Here is a 20,813-nt window from a genome sequence, read left to right on the forward strand (position 1 = left end):
ATGAGACAAGGCAAGCCTTTTTCGTTCATAAATTGCAATGGACTGTATGTCCTGAAGAGTACCAGAGTGGTCTAAAGATCATACTATAAGGAGAGATTTCCAACTCTTTTGAATCATCATTAATCAAATCAACGTCACCTATTGCAGGTCAGTGTCTTCATTCATGTAATCAATTTCATTCAGGTTGCTGCAATCTGGTCCACAATAATTATTGCCAAATGCTTAAACAAGGCTACTTACCTGCATTCTTAACGTAAAATCAAAATCCTATTCATTATCATCAGTTAAGAAGTAGCGATTAAGCAGTGAAGACCACTGAATTACACATAACTATTTAATACAATTAAAATAAGACCAAGAGATTGATGGGACAAGCCCCATAACCGTCACTTATTTATCTAATAAATAAACATTGAGGAAAAACACCCAGTGATATATCATATCAAAGTCACACTATATTTTGTTGGTGTTTACCACTAATTCAACTGTTTACCTACCGCTAATTTCTGACTGTCCATTGTTAGTCATCAACATGTTATCACAGTTGCTTACTTATTCATGAAAATACATACATTGATTAAGTCTCATTTGACCAGTAATTGCATTAAGGCATAACACAGACACAATTACAGACAAGAGCACCAGTATTTAAAAATGGATGATCTGGTCGGACATTTTTTGTATGTACTTTCTGTCCAAGCCTTGTGAACTCAAGGCCATTCTGAATAAACAAAATCACACATAATTAGCAGCATGATTCAATGCTGTTGGAAAGGCTATTTGTTGTTGAAGTTTGTGTATTTTTTCGTTTTGTTTTATCTCAAGATGCATAGGAAAACATTGCTTGCAGGATCTTCACTCTAGTGAGGTCCATTCAATGCTGAATTTCTTTTTCTGTTTCAACCCAGTTTGGTAATTCTAACACTCCCCTTGATCCATAATGTGTCGATTTCAGGGAGTTTTGGCACTCTGTGGTAAAAGTCAAAGAGCTGGTGTCCATCCACGAATATACGGAATCGCAGCTGTTCACAATGGATCTCGATCTGAGGTTAGAGAAGATAAAGTTTAAAGTCATTCTGTCTTTGGCTTCTAATAAATCCTCTGAAAACAGTTAATCTGGCAGTTTGGGTTTCCGCAACTACTTCCATGTAAAAAAATAATGTCACTTTAATGTTATCAAAGATCTTTGTTCTAACTCGTTTACTCCTCTCCCGTTTATTACAGGATTCGGAAACAGTGATGTAACAAAGGCCACAAAGAAGTGTTTGTACCCGGAATGGCTGATCCCCAATGAAAGGGAAGTAGGGGATGAGCCTCTCAGTGTCTCCCCAGGTGCCTGAGATGCGGGCCTGGCGCAGAAACTGGTGGTCCTTGAACCTGGCGCAGAGCTCCAGTGCCACGTTAGCGGCCATGTCCTCTGCTGTGCCACAGCCGCATGTTAAACTGATGACAAACCTGAAGACCCACACAAGGTAAGTGGGTTATTATTGGGTGTGCAAGGTGTAAACAAGGCACAACCTATATTCTCGCTCATATATTTATGTATTAGTAGTATAGTAGTAACTGTACAGGGATTTAATCTTAAAAGCCTGCCATAACTTCCTTATATCTGGACTGCTTGAGAATCAATAGCGCTAGTAAAACGAGGTATATTCATATCATGACAATAGCCTACTGTTCGTATCTGAGAATGAGTTAGACCTACTTGTTGGGGTGAGGATCCACAATTCCCATTACAATGATTTTCTTCCCTGGCCTCATTCCACCTCTGACACAACCTCTGAAAGGAACCGACTAGGCACAGACATATCACACACACACACATTTTTTATGTATTCCTTATAACCTATTTTCTAAATACAGAGTAGATATCTTACCAGGATTTTCTCATCATATTCTTACCAGAAAATGTTTATCAGGAGAAATAGGTCTGCATTTATCCACTTTACTTCTGTGAGAATGGTCATCAGATACATTATTCTTTTTCGAAAAGAATACAAGAAAGTATGAATACAACATTAGTTAGCCAACTTATTGATGTTTAGATAGTTATAAGCCTAATGGAAACTAAAATATTTGTTGCATTGGGTGGAAAGCACTTTTTACAGCTGAGACAATACACTGAGTCAAAGCATCTTTGATGTTTTTCAAATGGATAAACGCAAAGCTGCATCATCTGTAACAACCTTTGCAAGCTATTCTAGCTACATATCCACATGATGTCCTGAGCCATAGCCTAACGGAATAATGACGGGAGGTAGTTGTACTAAGTTGGACCACATTCCACTGAAAATTAGTGTCAAAGTAGCTTTGTCTCATCGGTGACTTTTGTTTTGAGCCCATGAGTTCCAAGGCACCTGATTAAGTATTTTTAGACAGTTGTAATTGAAACCTTTAACAAATGTATCAGCTATTTGAATAACATGGAATATGTTTAAACAAATATGACCTACTTACATTTGTGTCCTTTACTGTAAACCCTTCCGCCATCTTGACCAAGTGAATAGGCTAATTGCTCAGCTGAGCTGCGCTCAACGAGTTTGCGCTCCTGTCGGTCTCTTCAGATAGCCTATGTTTAAGCGCAGCTTGCTAGCCCAGGTAGGAAGGTGTGTCGGCAATGTGATGCTGGAATTTGGTATAGAATTGCGAAAGGAGTCTGTGTCTTGCCTGCTACCCACTTCTACTCCAAGTGCTGACGCAGTCAAACATTTTAATCCTCGTCGAGTCCTCCTATAACTAGTTCTCTTTATTTTGTATTTTTTTCTCCGTAAATTACTGTGTAGAGGGGCCTTGACCTCCAGCCCCGGCCATAACTTAGGAAAAATTTGACTACAAGCGAAAGAGGAAGCCATTATTGCAAAGCATAAAAGAAAACACAGGAAACTAAAATTATTTCGAAAAAATATTGATGTTGTTAAACAATTTATTAGAGGAAACCTTGCAAACTCATTAATTACATTTTTTATATTGTCGCATCCCTTCAAAAAGAGGAATGGAGTGCAAATTAATTAGGCTATAGCCTACGTGAAATAATTGAAATAATAACAGAGTTTCGGTATAAGAATTTAATTAATGGGCCTACTGAATTAATTAATATTTAGGAAAGATCCCTGTAGGCCTTTCTCTGAGTAAGTAGTCTAGCCTATAACCGTAGTGGCTATATTGAAAATATCTGAAATATCAGGGCCTAATCGTCTCTGTTTTGACTTATATTGGTCTGTGCTATTTTACTAAAAGAACACTAGATGGAACTATTTGTTAATTACGACATCCTGGCCCCATGCAGTACATTCGCACACAGCTATGCCTGCATGAATTATAAATGTGCTTGTCTCATTTATCCTCCAAACCATACAAGTAGGCCTTTATAATTTAGCAATGACAACCCTAAACAAACACAATATAGTGCAGGTGTAACCTTGGACAAATGGCATTGGATCACACTTGTATACTAAACACATGCAGAGCGAAACGTCCTTCTGACCACCTCATCTTAGATGGCCACTGTATCCAATGACCTTGACGAGCCATAGATAAGATATCAGATAACAAGAGCACCTGGCTGATAGAAAGAGAGAGAAAGAGAGAGAGACAGGCAGTCTTACAGACCAAGAAAGAGATGAGAAAGAAAGAAAATAAAAACACAAGGCAACGGGGCTGAGTTATAATCAGATGAATCAGTCAATCAATACTCTGAAGATTGTATCTGCACATAACAAGATAAAGATGCAGATAGCAATGACAAACAAAGAACACAACATACTGTATGTGGTTACTTTAAAAAGGCTGTCGCATTCTCAATGTCACTTTTGATAACATTTCAATTTTGGGTCATAAATGACACAGGTTTTTGGCTGGTCATTCAATAAACGGATTTGACAGTCAAACATATTGGTTCTTAACCAAAGTTGTGCGTGGTAATTTCCCTTTCTGACAAAGCATATCTGGAATTGATATTAATTCACTTTTTGTCAATTTTGTTAGAAATGTATGTATAAGTAGGCTAGGCTACAGTTTTTCATCTTTGTGTCCCAGTGATGCTGTGTCAATAAGCAGTTAGTGTTAGGAAGAACCATTAAACACAGAACTCTCCCTCTGCAACTTGAGCATGAGTAAGAGTATGTTGAAAGGACATCCGGAACAGGTTATTAAACATCAGCATCATCCCGTTCGAATTGTGTCATAACCTACTTTTTTCCCCTTTCCTTTAACTCAACAAAGCTGTCATCACCCACACAATACAATTTCAACCCACATAGCCCCATGAAGAGGTTATTGTGCGGTGGATTCACTGGGATGACTATGCAAAAAAGCATATTATGCAGCTATTGTCTGCATTAGTTTTCCTCCCCCATCCATTCCAACTGTGCTGTTCAAAAATGAACTCTTGGGAACTTAGACCATTAGAACACCTTGTTTTTTGTTTGTAGGCCTACAGCACACACAGGATATGTTCAAGCACAAGGAATTTCCCTATCTCTCTTGCCTTTTGTGACACACCCACATTCACAATCCGCACTCACAGAACACACACCCTCATACACACGCATTCACACACTCATAGACTGAGGAATAGGCTACTATGGAGATGTTATTTGTGCCTTCCAAATTTGGGAGAGTTTAAACTGCGTAAACATAACACTGTTCATGGTTACAGTCTCCATGGCTGCATGACAACACCAGACATGGAACGGTCCAAACATTTGGCGTCTGGAAATTCAGTATTTGATAGTCTTAGCAGTTCACAAAATTGTTATTACGTAGCCTAATACCATGGAGCCAGCGCTGGATTATGTTCTTAAGGGTGTGTTCACAGGTTTGGTTAAATTAAAACAAACTCTGGTGCGATATTGCTCTGTTAGTGCGGTACCATAGACATATATACATGTCTATGCTCTAGACTGCTTGAGAAGTAGCCTAGTGTCTCGGTCCACTTCCAAATGAACCATAAAAGCTGTCCAATCAGGTTGCGACCTTATCCTTATGCCTTATGTTTTTAGGTTCGGTGTTAACAATGAAGCGAGCCAGGACTAAATGTAGCCTATACTTTTATTTTTTGGTCCGGACCAAGAGAACCAAGAGAACACGACCTAAGAACTAAACTATGCGCTGTTGCTATTGGATAGCTAGGCCTGTGTTTTTATGATTCACACGCAGTGATCACCTCCTTCAGGTTTGTGGACTGGGTGTGCAGAGCGCTTATACATTTTTTTTAAATCTTGAAATGAAATGTAGAAACGCTAGGTGCGCAGTTATGTGAAAGGGTGTGCACGCGAATAAACTGAACTACGCATATCAGTGTGCCTTGAGAGTTTATAAAATATCTAAATGCTGATGTAGCTTAACTTAACTCACACAAATGAAATAAAAGGACCTGTTCATCTGCGTTCACAACAACTTTCGATTGTATTATTTATTTGCGCACACGTGCGTTTACAAGACTAACGAACTACAAAACCCATAGAGCGTTTCGAAGTGTTTAATGACGTAACCCAGTTTGCGGCGCTTGGCATGTGTGTAAGTGTGTGTGTGTGTGTGTGTGTGTGTGAGAGAGAGAGAGAGAGAGAGAGAGAGAGAGAGAGAGAGAGAGAGAGAGAGAGAGAGAGCGCGCAACCAGAGCACACATGCTACTGACTCCGTGATTGCTAGATAAAGTAGTTTGAATCTGAATAGAACGCAAATTAATTGTCAGTTGATAATGCATGCTGAACTATTGGGACTTTAGGTCTGAACACGCAGGAGCTGTTTTATGCTTTTTGTTAACCCCGGTGTTGGATAGCCCTAGTTCTGTTTAGTGCGAAAATCGGCAAGTCGAAACGATGCTTTCAGCCTATTAGGTAAGTTGAGTTGGTGTTTAATTTTAGGGATTTCGTTTTCAATTTACGGGGAGCAAGTGTATTGTGGGAATCCAATATGGTTTCTTTGTATGAATGCATACTTTTACTCATTATAATGTCCGTCTTATTCACTCGTAGACCAATTGAAAAATCATTGGTAAGTCAAAGAACAATGGCAATATTTCCCTTAGTCAGCAATAATGTTACTGATGTTGATTTTGTTTGATATCACATAGCACAGCCAAGCGATAACTTATAAGTATTTAAATACTTACTAATGAAATTGGTATGGTTCTCTTTGTTAGACCCATACAGCACTTTAAAATACGCGTTGAGCGTTGTTGGTTGTGTATTATAAAGGGGGTCTCTTTCCCTTGTGCGGCTGACAAGCCGGTTTGGCTCACTCAGGGAAAGCCCAGCTGGGGGCTATTGTTCCGACAACATAAACTGATTTGCATGCATCATCTCGCTTGAGCATCTGGCTTCATGAGCCCCTCTTTTGTTCCCCGAAAATTTGCCCCATTTGTTCGACTGCCCAGTCACATTTATTGCAGGTTGTCGTTTGCAATTGTAGTGCTTTGTGTGTGCTTTATCATTCTCCATGACTTTCGTCTATTCTGTATATTTCTGCTAGCATACGTTGACACTGCCTTCCAGTTGTCCTGAAACGACTGACTGCTCCTTTCTGTGGACTGCAACTGTGTCTGTTTATAAATAACAGCATCATATCACTTCTCCTGGTTTTCCATTCCTGAAATGGCCCAGATCTCCTCCTTTATTGAATCATGTCTGTGGTTGGAGTACTCAGAAAACCTGATAACATGCTCTCACCCCCTGGTATGACAGCATGTTCAGTAAGGATCATCTTTCACTGACATCAGTTATACAAGTGCATTTGTTGAGGGAACAAGCCTAGAGGATGGGTGTGTATTGCATGGCTTGATTGGGGAATAAAAACAATTGTGGGGTGACCGAAGGTTATTCAGTGTGAACAACGGAGGATTTCAGAGGACAACTATTGGATAGTATCAAGTTACAGTTCCTTGCTAAGGCAGTCAAAATGGGTACACGTTGAGTTAACAGCCTTACTTGAAGCACTAAAAAGCCACATTAGTACTCATTCATACTGTCAACAGTCTCACAAGGACCTACTTTGACTTACATTTATGAATGTTTATGTGGGACTTCTAGCCTCTATGGAGTGGTTCTACGTATGTCCCAGTGCCTATAAAGGGGCCTCTGTGTGTACAATGAGGGGTTTATTGTACAGGTTCGTACTCACAGTGTTTGGTTTGTAGGTTTCTGAGACTTTTTTTGAGTATATGTGGAACGGAGAGTCACTGAACAAAAGATCCCGGACATCAACTGACCGCTTAAACCTTCTTGTAATTAAGCTTGATGAATCAGCATGACGTTTTTGCTGGCATCCATCGCAGCTCTGTCCCAGAATAGGCCGTAATCCCATCTACTTTCAAGGGCTGTCTCAGACCTAGGCTTTGCTAGAGTCAAGCAGCAAGCCCCTCTGAACTGTCTCTGGGGATACAAAGGCATTTTTAATTGTTCCTCTCCTCCCCACATTCCTTTCTTGGCTTCCACCCCTCCTTTCTTCCCTTTCGTTATCAAGGTCGGGTCGATGTCTTTGACAGACTCATTCATGGGCAGCTAAAATCCACTGCCTGCTATCTCCCTCCCTCTCCGTCTCTCTCCCTGAACTTGGGAGAGGGTCTGGCCCTTTCCGTTTCTGGGGTACAAGGAAAACACAGAGCTCCGTTGTTTGTTTAGTACCCCGGTTCACTCATTTGCACCAGTCAGACTGGACCGAAAGGAAAACATTCAGCATACTAAGTACTAAGTAAGGAAAATTTCCCCCTTTGACAATTCTGTTTAAGTAAAAAAAAAAGTTCTCATCTAACTTTAAAAAAAAACTTTTTTAAAGACGGTAGAGACATGACATCTTAACAATAGAGATCCTTTTCCTTGAAATGCTTGTTTATATGTCTTTGGGTGTTGTGTGTGACTTCTATCTCAATAAATAATTAATGGGGGGAGCTTAAATTTCAACTACCATTATCCATCTGCTAATTCGGCACAGTCCAGACGTTATTCCACGTAGTGAGGCTAGCTGGCAGCTCTCCTTCTCCCCGCGATGCATACACTCGAAAAGCACGCCTCTCAGTTTAAATGGACTGGAAAGAGTCTGTCTCTCTCTTTCTCTTTCTCGATTTCCTTCTCTCTCTCCACTGCTCAAACACGTTTTGTCCGTCTTCAGCAGTCCCTAAGCTTATTAGCTCAGGGTACTGACCCCTTTATGAATGGTAAGCATTGATGTGTGGTGTTTGGAACCGAGTTAGCCCCTTCCGTGATAATCTCTTTTTAGAGACGGACGGGCTATAAAATCGGTCACTCACAGATGATAGTGACCCTTTCATTCGATCATGAAACATATCACCTCCGACCTCTTCTAAATGTAACATTCGGACCTCAGTGAAGTGTTTGTAAGACCTATGCCTCATGGGACTTGGCCAGGATACATATCTGTGAAAAAAAGAACATTTGCCACCCAAAACGGAAATGGGAACTTTGCTTTGTTAAGACTAGTTGTTTTTGGATTAACTGTATTGTCACCGTTTGTCTTCCGGTACATGACACGGCTACGATTGCCTAGTTGTGTTTATGGGGGCTACTGAAGGATTTGTTAAGCATACACTTGCTAAGGCTAATGCAGGATTTGTGAAGCACCCTCTTGCGGAAAGTGCACGTTTGGTACACATTATTGTCTTTGTTGTAATGCTGCTTCTGAGTAAAACAGTTTGGTCGTGTTCTGTGACACCACAGACAGCCGTAAGGTCGATATTATTCATCCCAACAGTGGGACCGGAGGTTGTTATGTCTTAATCACGAGAGGGCTGGGGCGCACAAAAGTGCTTCTGTTGCGGAGAATTGAAGTCACTTTAAAAGTCGTCCTCCTTGTCTCGTAGAGGGTGGGTCTGTACTAGCTGTTAAGCCTGTCCCATTATCCAGTTACAGAGCAGTGAATGGGCCTCTGTCCCCTGTAGTTAACTGGCTTTATTCATGGACAGGGAATAAACAAGTGTGACTTAGGAGGGTGACTCCTTATCGGTTATCCGGTTGGCATTATCTTGTCTTTTGATTTTATTTTTCAATTGCTTCTGAGGGGGACATGGTGTGTAGTGAGCAAAGGCACCACATTGTTCACTGGTGATTAAAAGCGGTCTATTGAAATATAGGCTGATCTGGTCTTGGAGCCTGCTATGCACAGGTGGCCAAGTCTCCGTGATGAGGAGGATGGTGAAGTGCTGGGTCATTTCATCATCTTGGTTAGCTCATTAAGACCACTAGTATGTGATCTGTGGTTATTCATAGTCTAGGAAACAATCTTGATACCATCCCTTAGCATGGTTGGTGTAATACATATAAGGATAGTAGATATAGGCCAGCTTGTGTACGAGGTTCCTGAATAGGTCTACCTATATAGAATAATCTAACCTGGCATCGTTTTGGGTCTTTCTACCCAGCTCCTAATGCTCATTCTCGGGAGACGACAGTTTTATTTTATCGCTGCTGCTAGTCTGATTCTGGCACGGTCTGCCTAAGGGGCGGAGCTGTGACATGGAACCTCAGAACAGTGGTGGTACTATCTCGCTCTTTGAGGTGTTGGCTGTTCCGTTTGGCACACGAGGTCACATTCACTGGCTGCCAGCTCTGTCTGACAGCCACGGGTGAGCACGGCGTGAGCCTCATAGGATTTATTGATCTAATAGCTCGCTTAGCAGGACAGTCTTTGTTCAACCCCAAATACGGTCAAAAAGTATAGAAAGGAGGAGTGACCATGAAGCATTTTTTTGGGTGTAAATAATAGCGTGGTACTAGTTTTGATATGTTTTCGTTTGTGGGGCCTTCTAAACCTGTTTTTAACTCTGCAGTAGGTGGATTCATTGGTTAAATCAAGCACAATGTTTCATAACTGATATATTAAATATGCAGTAATTAGCCTAGCTAGTAAATATCAAGACAAGCGCTTTCTCAAACAGATGGAGAATGTCTCTGTTTAGAATAAGAGAATGATGTACAACCAATCTGAAAGAAAAATGTTTGTTAAATGTTGTTGAAACATTCTAATTTAGAAAAACTAAAAATGACTACATTGTGTCACCACTCGAGTAAGTGGCAGTACTGTCGTAAACGCTCATCAGATTTGACCATGAAGCGTAAAGTGTGATGAATGTAAAGGTGTAAGTGTTGGTTTGTGGTTGCTCTGCAGTCTCTTCATGTGTAGTTGCTCCATTGGTATGGTGGAGGTGTTTCACACCTGCAAGAAAAGTTGGCAAACCAACCACGCAAACCCTGGCCATGATGAAAACTTAAGCGTGATTTTAGACAAAAGAAGACGCCAAAAGAAGCTGATCTTCTGGTGATGGATCGACACGCAACCTTCATGGACGAGCGAACATAGAGTGTGTCCAACATGTTGACAGCTTTAGAAAGGAACTGACAGCTAATTCTTTGGAGTTTTGGAAGTATGAGGCCTACTACCCCCAAGAAACCCTCACTCTCCTTCGATGAGATGGCCGTCTTCTCAGCTGGAACATCCTGGTCCTTATTCCCCCAAGCAAATGGTACCCTGTTCAGCCCATAGGCAGTGCCAAGCTTCCAGCGTGTGGAGCGACTTTGAGAAGTACCCAAGACATGAACTTCCAGAATGTTCTCCAGGAGCCTGACCTCACCAATCCTGTGTGGGACGTAGAGATATACGAGACCAGGAGCAGGGCCAGTGAAAGACCAGGAATTGGATTGCTTTTCCTTCTTTACTCTTTTATTCGCATTTCCGGCATTTTCTTTTTCTTTGTTCAGTCCTATTGCCGTCTGGGACCTTTTTGCATCAGATAATTGGTTAGACCTTTATCTAACTTTACCCTACTATTAAGTCAGCTACTGGAAAGTATTTGCCATCTAATAACATCTGAATTGAAAATCGGTCAATATTGAATCAGCCTGCATTTCAGAAGCAATAGACTAATGACGTAGAATGCAACACTGAATATGTCATTACTTACACAGGAAGACGCATTCAATTAGCATGTTTTCACCTTTTACACCTGCATCTCAAATTATTCAGTTCTCACACTACTTTCACACACCAACATTTATAATTAGCAGGCAAAAAAAAAAGAAAAAAAAAGTGAACTCTAAGACACACCCACAGATCTGTAACACACAGACAAGTATTGTCTTACTCAAGTGGGATATCTTTCTGAAGACACCCAAGGTGTTAGTTACCACCAGATGGTGGTTTCTGATTAAATCTAACAGACACATCTTCAAACGGTGATCTGTCATAACGAAATGAGGAAGAAAGCCTGTTTCTTGGTCTCTTTTGCTGAAATGACTCGATTGTTAGTTGTTGGCAGTAGTTTGACCTGTAATCAAGGCTGTTTGGGATCTTTCATCTCTGTTGTTCTCTTTCCTTTTCAGTTTATTTAAACCTTTGTAGACACTTTTCAGATATTTTCCTCTTTGCCTTTGCTGGCTGTAAGAGTTGATAAAGTGTTTTAGTGTCTTTTACACATAACATCCCAAAATGCTTAACAATAAGTTTCAAATGCCACTGGTTGGAGAGTAATGTTTTGTACTGTTAAAATGTTGTCCTGAATCAAAATACGTGTTGGTTTGCTAATCTTGACGTAGCCTCGCCCGCAGAAGGCAAAATAACGAAAGCTGGTTCACCTGAGGCCGATTTATGTAGGCCACACCTCCATAGCTGTCTGATAACTGTCTGGTCTGTAGGCCAGGCGGCTGTGCTCACAGTAATCTCCAGATCTCCATGGTGACCTGAGGCCATAGCAGACCCTGAGAGGCCACCAAGACCTATTAAGAAGCTGATTGTGGAAAGTATTTAGGCAGATGGCGATCGAATTTCCGTGGTACTTTCTGTGGAACTGTCTAGGCATTGGCCATTTTTATAAGTCACTGAGATGTCTTAGCTCTTGAGTATTGTGTTACTTAAGGTTTAGTCTCAGCATCCTTCAAGTTTCAGGTCATTTTATCCTAAACATCAATACCCCTTTTCTTTTTCCTTTCCTCATGAAAAATTAAGGTAGCAAACAATCCTTCAACAATTGACTAGCACTTCACTTCCTGCTACCACACACTCACCCAACCCCACTGGCCTGTTTGCCTTGCTTGGCCCTCACATGAACTCCACACCAGGCCCAAAACAAAGCAGGGACGAAGGCTGTGTGTCCTCTTTGTAAATACAAGTGTGTTTAAGCCTTTCAATGTTCGAGTGTGTTTGTGTTACATGTGTCAACCAGCGGCGCTTTCCCGCAGGGCAATGAGTGGATTGGGATTGGTTCTGCAGGAGCGTATGGTCAGGGTCAGCAAGTACCAGGGGTCAGGGGAGCGGGGGGCACATCAAACCTTGACCAGTTCCTTGAGCTGACACTAACACTACCCTCCCCACCCCCTCCAAGCTCTTGTCGTGCTGCACAGCTTAAGGCTACCAAAGGTTGACCAAAGGTCACATTGGTTTGGTTTTCCTTTGTTTACTAAGGAATGGTGTACAAGTTTGATCAACATTGACTAACCTGGCTTTCTCACTGATTTGTATGTTAGAAATAACTGGTAATAACTGGCTAGAGCGTATCTTGTGCATACACACACACACACACACACACACACACACACACACACACACAAAGCAAAGCAACATTCAAAGACAGCCCTGTAGTATCTCTGGGCTGAAAATGACAGGGGAGAAACATACGTTTGCACCTCACAAACTTCCCGCTACAATGTGGAGAGCTTGCTCTCTGAACTCTTGCAGAACTAAAGATGAGTAGTGAACCTGTCTAGATGCGAGGGCTAAAGGCTTACCCTCCAGCGATAGACTCGAATGTCATCCTGTTCCTCTCAATCTGCTTCCTCCGTATTAGCAGTCTGTTGCTTCTGATACCAGTCCTTTAAAAAAAGTAACTATGGGTGTTTGGTGACCATAAGAGTTAGCTAGTGGGTCTGTGGCTCAGATTTGTGCATAGCGCACACAGTTTGAAAATCAATTAGTTTGTTGCTTCTGTTGAATCAGTGAAGCCTTAATGACTAGCTTTTTCGTAAACTTGTTGAAGATGTTTGTTGCGTCTGCTGTCTGCCTTGGACCAATTTGCTGTTCTGTTTTGTCTGCAGGTAGAGTGTGGCGTGAAAAGCGACAGGATGACTCGACTGTGAGGAGAGGAGACCGAGGACGTGTTCATTGTGGGAGAGCCCTCCTTCCGACAGCAGCACCAATGTTCTCCCCCGACCAAGAAAACATCTCCACCACGACAGCCTCCACCAAAGTGCCAGTCAAATATGGGGAGCTCATTGTTCTGGGGTAAGAGCAAATCAATTCCACATGGAGTTAAGTATGCAAGCTGGAAGCAAGAGTGAGATCCAAAAGAGGCAACCTCTCTGAATGTGTTGATTTAGGTGGCTTTAAGTGACACTGAAAACCTCTTGTTGCTTATGAAAGCTCTGAAAACACACAGAAACTGTGAACACCTTTAGGATAAGACCTTTCATACGTTTATGAGTGGAATGTTCATGATTCTGGTGTAAAACGAAAAAGTGAAAAACACCTTTATCTTTCTGTGCCAACCGCTCTTTGAAATTGAATGATCAATGACTTGACAAGCTCTACAGATCGTCATATTGTGAGAGGAGTTGTGGTACTGCAAAGAGTAGCATTGGCCTGATTTACATAATTTGATTTTGGGACTTGGTGTTTATTAGTTTTGAAAAGTGGAGCAACACTCCATCTAAATCCAGTTAAATGCATATAGTCTTAACCACTGGGAGACTAAACAATCAACTGCTGCTGACGTCCTGATTTTAGAATGTTTATTCAAGCAAACGAGAATGTTTGGTTTGCTGTACAGAGGGAGGTTGTTAGCTAAATTGTGGCTCTTGTGGTGCTATAAGTATTCTTTTACTCTGACAAAGGCATTCCACAACAGATTGATACAGTCTATGAAACCAAGTTTCTACTGTACATGGAAACTAAATAGCTGCAATTTTATTTTATTTTCGCTCTGGATTTAAAGATGCCAATTAGGGTGTAAAATGGCTCAAGAGCAGTTAACTGTTAATTCCCAGACCTCCGTATGCCTCTGTAGGTGGCTGGTGCATACTTTTATGAAACACAGGAAGCACTTGTTTTCAGACATATCCCTACTCAGTCAGCCACTCAGAAAAAAAAATATTTACATGGCCAGTTGCCAGCAGGGGTTGGTGACCAAAGATAACCTCTTACCAGAAATGCTGATTGGGTGTAAGAGGATTGGACATTGTTTAAACGGAGCTCCGCATATAAACAAATGCAAAGCTGATGGTGAGTGCGACCCCATTCCATGAGGGGATTCATCCTTTCAGTGAGAGACCAGGGATAAAGAGACCCATTTTTGGAAACATTCCCAATTTTTGTCACAATTTGCTCACGATTAAATTGCGGCAATGCAGCATGCATGTGTCTGTCCTAAATTGGACACAGAATCCTTACAGCTTTTTGTTTTATATATTTGGATTGATTATGCTGTATATAAACATGTACACCCTCACGTAATCCGAATATCCGTTTTATTCAAACATTTGAAAGATAACGTTCTTGCCTTGGAAATCAGCTGCACTCTATATGCACTTTTGGACATAACTTTGGATAAAAAATGAAAAAGCTAAATGTAATATAGGATGATATAATAAGATAGGAGGATCTGTGCCTGCATGGAAGCTTGACTAAGAGGTGTGGTTGATCTTTTCTCCTCAGGTACAATGGCTCTCTACCCAACGGGGACAGAGGGAGGCGTAAAAGCCGTTTCTCTCTGTGCCGGAGACCAAAGGCCAATGGCGTGAAACCCAGCACAGTGCACGTAGGCTGCACACCTCAGGCAGCCAAGGTAACAAAGTGAATCCCAATAACACAGCATTTCATGAAAGCACTCGACAACCCTTCTCAATTATAAACTCTGTAGTTCAGTGACAAAACATTGAAACGAAAGATGGTCCAGGTGTTCAATCGTAAATAAATAAATAAAGGATACATAACGTAACGACACAATTATTAAGTATCGTCACACACATACATATTTTTCTTACTGTCTCCCTGCCTGTCATCAGTTTTTCACATAAGCTCATACACCCACGCACACGCCAGCTCTTGTTTAGCTATTCCTTGCTCCCTAACACATATTCTTCTCTGCGTTTCTGCAGGCCATAAGCAACAAGGACCAGCACAGCATCTCCTACACACTGTCCCGGGCTCAGACAGTGGTGGTGGAGTACACTCACGACAGCAATACGGACATGTTCCAGGTCAGTGGAGCCCTCAGTGACCACAAGGTCTGCACAGTCTACGTCTATGGGATTGGTCACTGGAGTCAACCCATTCTCAGGCAAATAGACTTCAATCTGTACTTCCATTCTGTACTCGTGTTGCAGAATATTTGGACTACACTTGCTGTGTTAACCTCCTTAATACTATATTCATGTTGGTGTCTCTTTTGTTTTGTACCTTATTTTTGGAATTGATTGTTAATTCTAAATCACCTCATCTTATGGAAAGGCATGTGCTTTGTCTCACACAGCCAGAAGTTATGGCAAACAGATCTAACCAATTAGATCCTAAGCTGGGGCTTCCCTTAACTGGTCCAGCAAGCAGTTTAGCACACCATATGGGTGTCAGACACTTACCATCACTCACAGAATCTCGTCTTTTAGCTTCCCCCACCCTGAGTCTCCCTCTGTCTCCTACCTCACCACACTCACACTCTCTCTCTCTCTCTCTCTCTCTCTCTCTCTCTCTCTCTCTCTCTCTCTCTCTCTCTCTCTCTCTCTCTCTCTCTCTCTCTCTCTCTCTCTCTCTCTCTCTCTCTCTCTCTCTCACACACACACACACACACACACACACACACACCTACACACACACACACTCACACATACCCCATGCTGGATTCCTTAATTGATTTTGCCTTGTGTGTATAATTAGTCTTTCCACACAGCCAAGAAATAATGATCACAATGACAACAATAGAACATCTTTCGCTCTCCTCTTTCTCCATCCCGTCTCCAAGTCTTAAGAGTTTTCCCAGCTATTACTTTAAATCAATTCTGTCCATAACACCACTGCTATCTGTGCTCCCTCTATATTATTTTTATGCCTCTCTGCTTTTCGCCCTTTTTTTACACACATTATTCGTATGCTGCAGTGAATATGCTCACTTGGCTTATGGAGGACAAGAGTCAAGCCGAGTCGGACCCCATGCAAGCTTTGGCTGTGGCATTATCCAGTTCATAGCCCTGCCCCAGTAGTCATCACTTGTTTCCTTGTACTAAAATCATGTACCTGATTATTCCTGACATAAAAGGTCTTGATAGGTTAAAGCACGAATAATGAAACCTTCAATGAGGTCAATTAAGGAATGAGAAACTGAAGTCATTCAACGGGCAAAATGAAGATTCGATGTGCTCTGTGTTTCTCACAATTCAGATGACAAACTGGGACCAGTAGGTCTCAGGTTATCATTTCAGAAGAAAACAGAAAGAACATATTTTTATCCAGCTAGATAGAAGCAGATACTAGAACCGATAGCTGGATAAACAGAAATACATTTTCTTTGGGGCGGCCCGGTAGATCACTGGGTCACAGATCCCAGATCACTGCAAGCAGCGATCTGGGATTGATTCCTACTCGGGCCATTTCTGCACGTCTTCCCCTTTCTCTCTCCCATACATCTCCTGTCGATCTCTAGCTGCCTCTGTCCAATAAATCTATAAAAGGCCCCCCCAAAAAAAGAAAAAAAAAGAATACATTTTCTTTCAATCCTAAACGGAACGCAAGTTAAGTGAGACAAACGTTAACTAACAGCCTCCATTGCCGTCTCTCAGATCGGGCGGTCGACGGAGAGCCCCATAGACTTTGTGGTGACAGATACGGTGCCTGGGGGCCAGAGCCACGGCGACAGCCAGTCGGTCCAGAGCACCATCTCCCGCTTCGCCTGCCGCATCATCTGCCAGAGGAGCCCCCCGTACACGGCGCGCATCTACGCCGCGGGCTTCGACTCGTCCAAGAACATCTTCCTGGGGGTGAGGAACGCGAAGCGACGTGGAAACTGCTTGTTGCCGTAGATGTCGTTCCTTTTCGAGAGCGACTTTCTAGGGGAGAGACAGATGTTCCTGCGTGCACTGCGTTTAAAACGCCTCGGTTTGTTGCATTTGAAAGGCAACAAACTTTGTTGTGGGTGCTTATTTAGAGTGGCTTGATATGTTTTCCCCTTGAGAGAATTGTGAGCTTTTTTGGGCCCCCGAAATGATAAAAAAAACTTCCACAAATTGGCTGATATACATCTCACTTGTCCTTCCAGGAGAAGGCAGCTAAGTGGAGGATGCAGGAAGGCCAGATGGATGGGCTGACAACCAATGGCGTGCTAGTGATGCACCCGCGCCATGGCTTCACGCAGGACTCCAAACCAGGCCTGTGGCGAGAGATCTCCGTCTGTGGCAACGTGTTCACTCTGAGGGAGACCAGATCTGCACAGCAACGGGGCAAGATGGTGGGTGGCTGGACACACACACAAAATGCACACAAACGAACGTGTGTGTGTTCGGGTTTGCATGCATTGCCTGTATATAAGAAAGGGTTACAGAGTGTTTCACTCTATTCTGTTTCTTCGGTACAAACACACATTTACACAACTCATTTTGGCACGCACACACACACATTCACACAACTAATATTTGGGTGTGCAATCCATGCATGTGAAAAAGAGTTGGATGTTGTCTTAGCCATTATCTGTCTCATGCCCTCAAGCACACACACTTTGAATCTTGTGCTATCATACTGTATGAGTCTTGACTAGGTAGCTTATAGGTTTCCATTGTTACCAGTGGAGGACATTGAACTGCTCCCATGGGAAGGTGCAGTGCTGTGCTGAATAGATGGAACGAAATTGAATGAAACTCGTAAGAGTTTCCACATTAACTTGCTGGCGAACACAGTAGTGACACTATGTAAACACACTATGTGTTCCCTCTACCAGAGCTGCTCAATGACGGAGATCCGTTATATGAAAGTAGCTGAGGCGTGTTTGATTTGACTGGTGCTTTTGAGCCTCATGAATTGATTTAATCGCACATGACAAATCAAGTGCACCAAAGTATTTGACTGTATTTGGACATAGGAACTGACCCAGGACTACCCTTGACTTTAGACTATACAGATACTTAAGTCAATTAAATATGTTTATAGATATTGGATAACAACTGAGAAATATGAACAGAAATGGATTTTCAGCAAATTACTCAGCAATTATTTTGAGTTGTAGTATGGTTTGAGTTTTGGCTATGCTGGTGGTCTATAAAGTTTCTCAGACGATGCATTTGTGTGTATGTGTGTGTGTGTGTGTGTGTGTGAGAGAGAGAGAGAGAAGGACAGAGAGAGAGGGGGGAGAGAGAGAGAGAAATGAGAGAATGTGATGTCTGAAATCCTCATGATTTATATGATAGGTCTGGTGTGTCACTCGGTAATAACCCTGGAAGACTCAGACTGCAGAGCTTTAGTTCCCACCCTCTCACCTCCCCCTCACTGGAGACCACACAGTGAGCTTGGGAGAGCCAGTCTGGATGGGTTATATTCAGCCATGTTTCAAAGGAACCCCATTACTTAACTTCATTTTGGGTCCAAACTTGTACACCACTTCACTTTGTCCATTGACTTTGTAGAGTCCATCTATCTGTGCCTCTTCAACAACTCGGTCATTTATTTGTCAGTAGTATGCGATATGTAAGGAAATATCATAGTGTTCAGTAGATGAAGTGTGGTTTCTTCCCAAAATGAGAGGAACAGGAACAGACCCACACCCAACCGGGACACCCTGGAGCGAGAGAAGGAGGAAACGCTGGCAGCAGATAAGAAAGGGAGGGAGGGAGGGGGGGGGGGATTTTGATGTTCGGCTGAGGTCAATGGGTTTAATCATTGCAGCTCTGCGCCTTCCACTCTGCTGTATGAAAACTTGGGGTAAAACACGGCTAAGACAACAAACCAAAGGCCTTTCGCACAAAACCCCGCGGGGTCCACTACGGCGTTCGTCACACACCCCAAACGAACAGCATTCCCACATAAGGAAGCCGAATGGAGAACCTGTTAGTCTGGAGTTTTCTTCTCCTCTCTACCTCTCCCCCTCCCCCCGTGCTCCCATCCCCCATTGCAAGATGTGAGTGGAAGGGAAAGAACGTGTTAAGCGTTGCCATCTGCAGGACTGTGTCGTTTTTACTGAGACAGAAATGAAGCGCCCTGCTCCATAGCTGGTGTCAGTATAGACTTGCAGGTGTTTCAAGGTCTGACTGTCTGTTTATCATTTTCCTCAGGTGGACAGCGAATCCCAGGAGCTGGTGGACGGCTCCCTCATCGACCTGTGCGGCGCCACCCTCCTGTGGCGCACGGCCGAGGGCCTCTCGCACACACCCACCGTCAAACACCTGGAGGCTCTGCGCCAGGAGCTGAACGCTGGTCGCCCCCAGTGCCCCGTGGGGTTCAACACGCTCGCCTTCCCCAGCCTGCGGCGCAAGGAGGTCCTGGACGAGAAGCAGCCATGGGCCTACCTGCGCTGCGGCCACGTCCACGGCTACCACGGGTGGGGCGGCCACCGCGACGCCGAGGAGGAGGAGGCGGAGGAGGGTCGGGAGCGCGAGTGCCCCATGTGCAGGACAAAAGGCCCCTACGTGCCCCTCTGGTTAGGCTGCGAGGCGGCTTTCTACTTGGACGCTGCACCGCCCACTCATGCCTTCAGCCCCTGTGGCCACGTGTGCTCGGAGAAGACGGCAAGCTTCTGGAGCCAGATCCCGCTGCCGCACGGCACACACACCTTCCACGCTGCCTGTCCATTCTGCGTGCAGCAGCTGGCTGGAGAGAGCGGTTACATCAGACTCATCTTCCAAGGGCCCCTGGACTAGACGACTGGAAACCCCATATACTTCAAGGCTGTGATTTGACTCCCTAACCAAGCTATTGGTGGAAACCACCACAAGCTTTGAAATTTCCGAATTTTCTTAACTTAAAATATTTTGGAGAGCTTTGGAATATTTTTTGGCTTCTACTTACAAATGAAGTGACCTTTCCAGCAGTGCTGTTACATGTTTGAATACAGTATAACTATATTTTCACAACATTATAACAATACAGAAAGCTACAGTACTATACAGGCTCAATTCTGAGGAAAACGTAATTAGCAATACAGTCTGAGGATGATTGTGGGACTTGATGTTTGTTAGTGTATTTCCAGTTAGAGCAGAGACTAGGCTACTTTGTAATGCTAGCTGCTAGTTTTTGAAGTGATATTGGTGAATGATAATGAAAATGTTTCACATAAGTAATACATTTTTGGGGTTGAGACATGAAAGTGCTTGATGTCTCCTGTTTTACATGAATTTCAACAAAGTATCTTTACATCAGAATGTACTACTGTGCATAGCCTACACATACAGAGAATGTTATTCAAATTAAAGTAACATAGGCTTGCCATCCAGGTATTTTATTCACGTTTGAAGGAGTGGTGTGTCATAGGTGAAAGTGGAGTTAAACTTAATGATAATGATTACACTTATAAATGAGAAGAAATATTAAATTATCCATTTGTGCCGCTGTTCAGAGCTGATGTACAGTATTTATGTGTCCACATTTTTTATCTAAACTGTCACCTTTATTTTAATGAAGCTTACTTTAAGCTATTCAGCTGTATCATGAGTGTTTTTTGACCAACTTGCATTTATATTTGTATCTTTTTTCCATTTTAATCATGCTTTACCATCTTCACACCCAGATACCTTGATGCAGGATGTTGAGTATTGAAACAGCCTACTATTGCAGCTGTTGAGCAGGATTGTGTACCAACTGGAAATAATAAAAGTTTTTTTCAATTGTTCACATTTGTACGA

General features: G+C 42.7%; 2 protein-coding genes and 1 long non-coding RNA gene across 3 annotated transcripts; 2 read left to right on the top strand and 1 right to left on the bottom strand.

Moving 5' to 3' along the window:
- Positions 1–38: 38 nt before the first annotated feature.
- LOC134008695 (uncharacterized) lies at positions 39–1,362 on the top strand. The gene is made up of 3 exons (XR_009928174.1): positions 39–147; positions 956–1,048; positions 1,225–1,362. It is a non-coding gene; the product is annotated as an uncharacterized LOC134008695 (long non-coding RNA).
- Positions 334–2,668, bottom strand: LOC134008694 (galectin-related protein B-like). The gene is made up of 5 exons (XM_062448195.1): positions 2,458–2,668; positions 1,903–1,980; positions 1,706–1,794; positions 1,272–1,455; positions 334–1,043 (listed from the first exon to the last, which is right to left on the bottom strand). The coding sequence occupies exons 1-5, from the start codon at positions 2,488–2,490 to the stop codon at positions 900–902; spliced, it is 528 nt and encodes a 175-aa protein (XP_062304179.1). The 5' UTR covers positions 2,491–2,668; the 3' UTR covers positions 334–899.
- Positions 2,669–5,584: 2,916 nt separating this feature from the next.
- Positions 5,585–20,800, top strand: LOC134008924 (E3 ubiquitin-protein ligase pellino homolog 1). Its single transcript, XM_062448507.1, has 7 exons — positions 5,585–5,837; positions 13,038–13,224; positions 14,653–14,782; positions 15,096–15,197; positions 16,770–16,967; positions 17,246–17,434; positions 19,248–20,800. The coding sequence occupies exons 2-7, from the start codon at positions 13,139–13,141 to the stop codon at positions 19,830–19,832; spliced, it is 1,290 nt and encodes a 429-aa protein (XP_062304491.1). The 5' UTR covers positions 5,585–5,837; positions 13,038–13,138; the 3' UTR covers positions 19,833–20,800.
- The last annotated feature ends 13 nt before the right edge of the window (positions 20,801–20,813 follow it).

This window comes from Osmerus eperlanus, chromosome 22, assembly GCF_963692335.1.
Source record: "Osmerus eperlanus chromosome 22, fOsmEpe2.1, whole genome shotgun sequence".
Classification (NCBI taxonomy): domain Eukaryota; kingdom Metazoa; phylum Chordata; class Actinopteri; order Osmeriformes; family Osmeridae; genus Osmerus; species Osmerus eperlanus.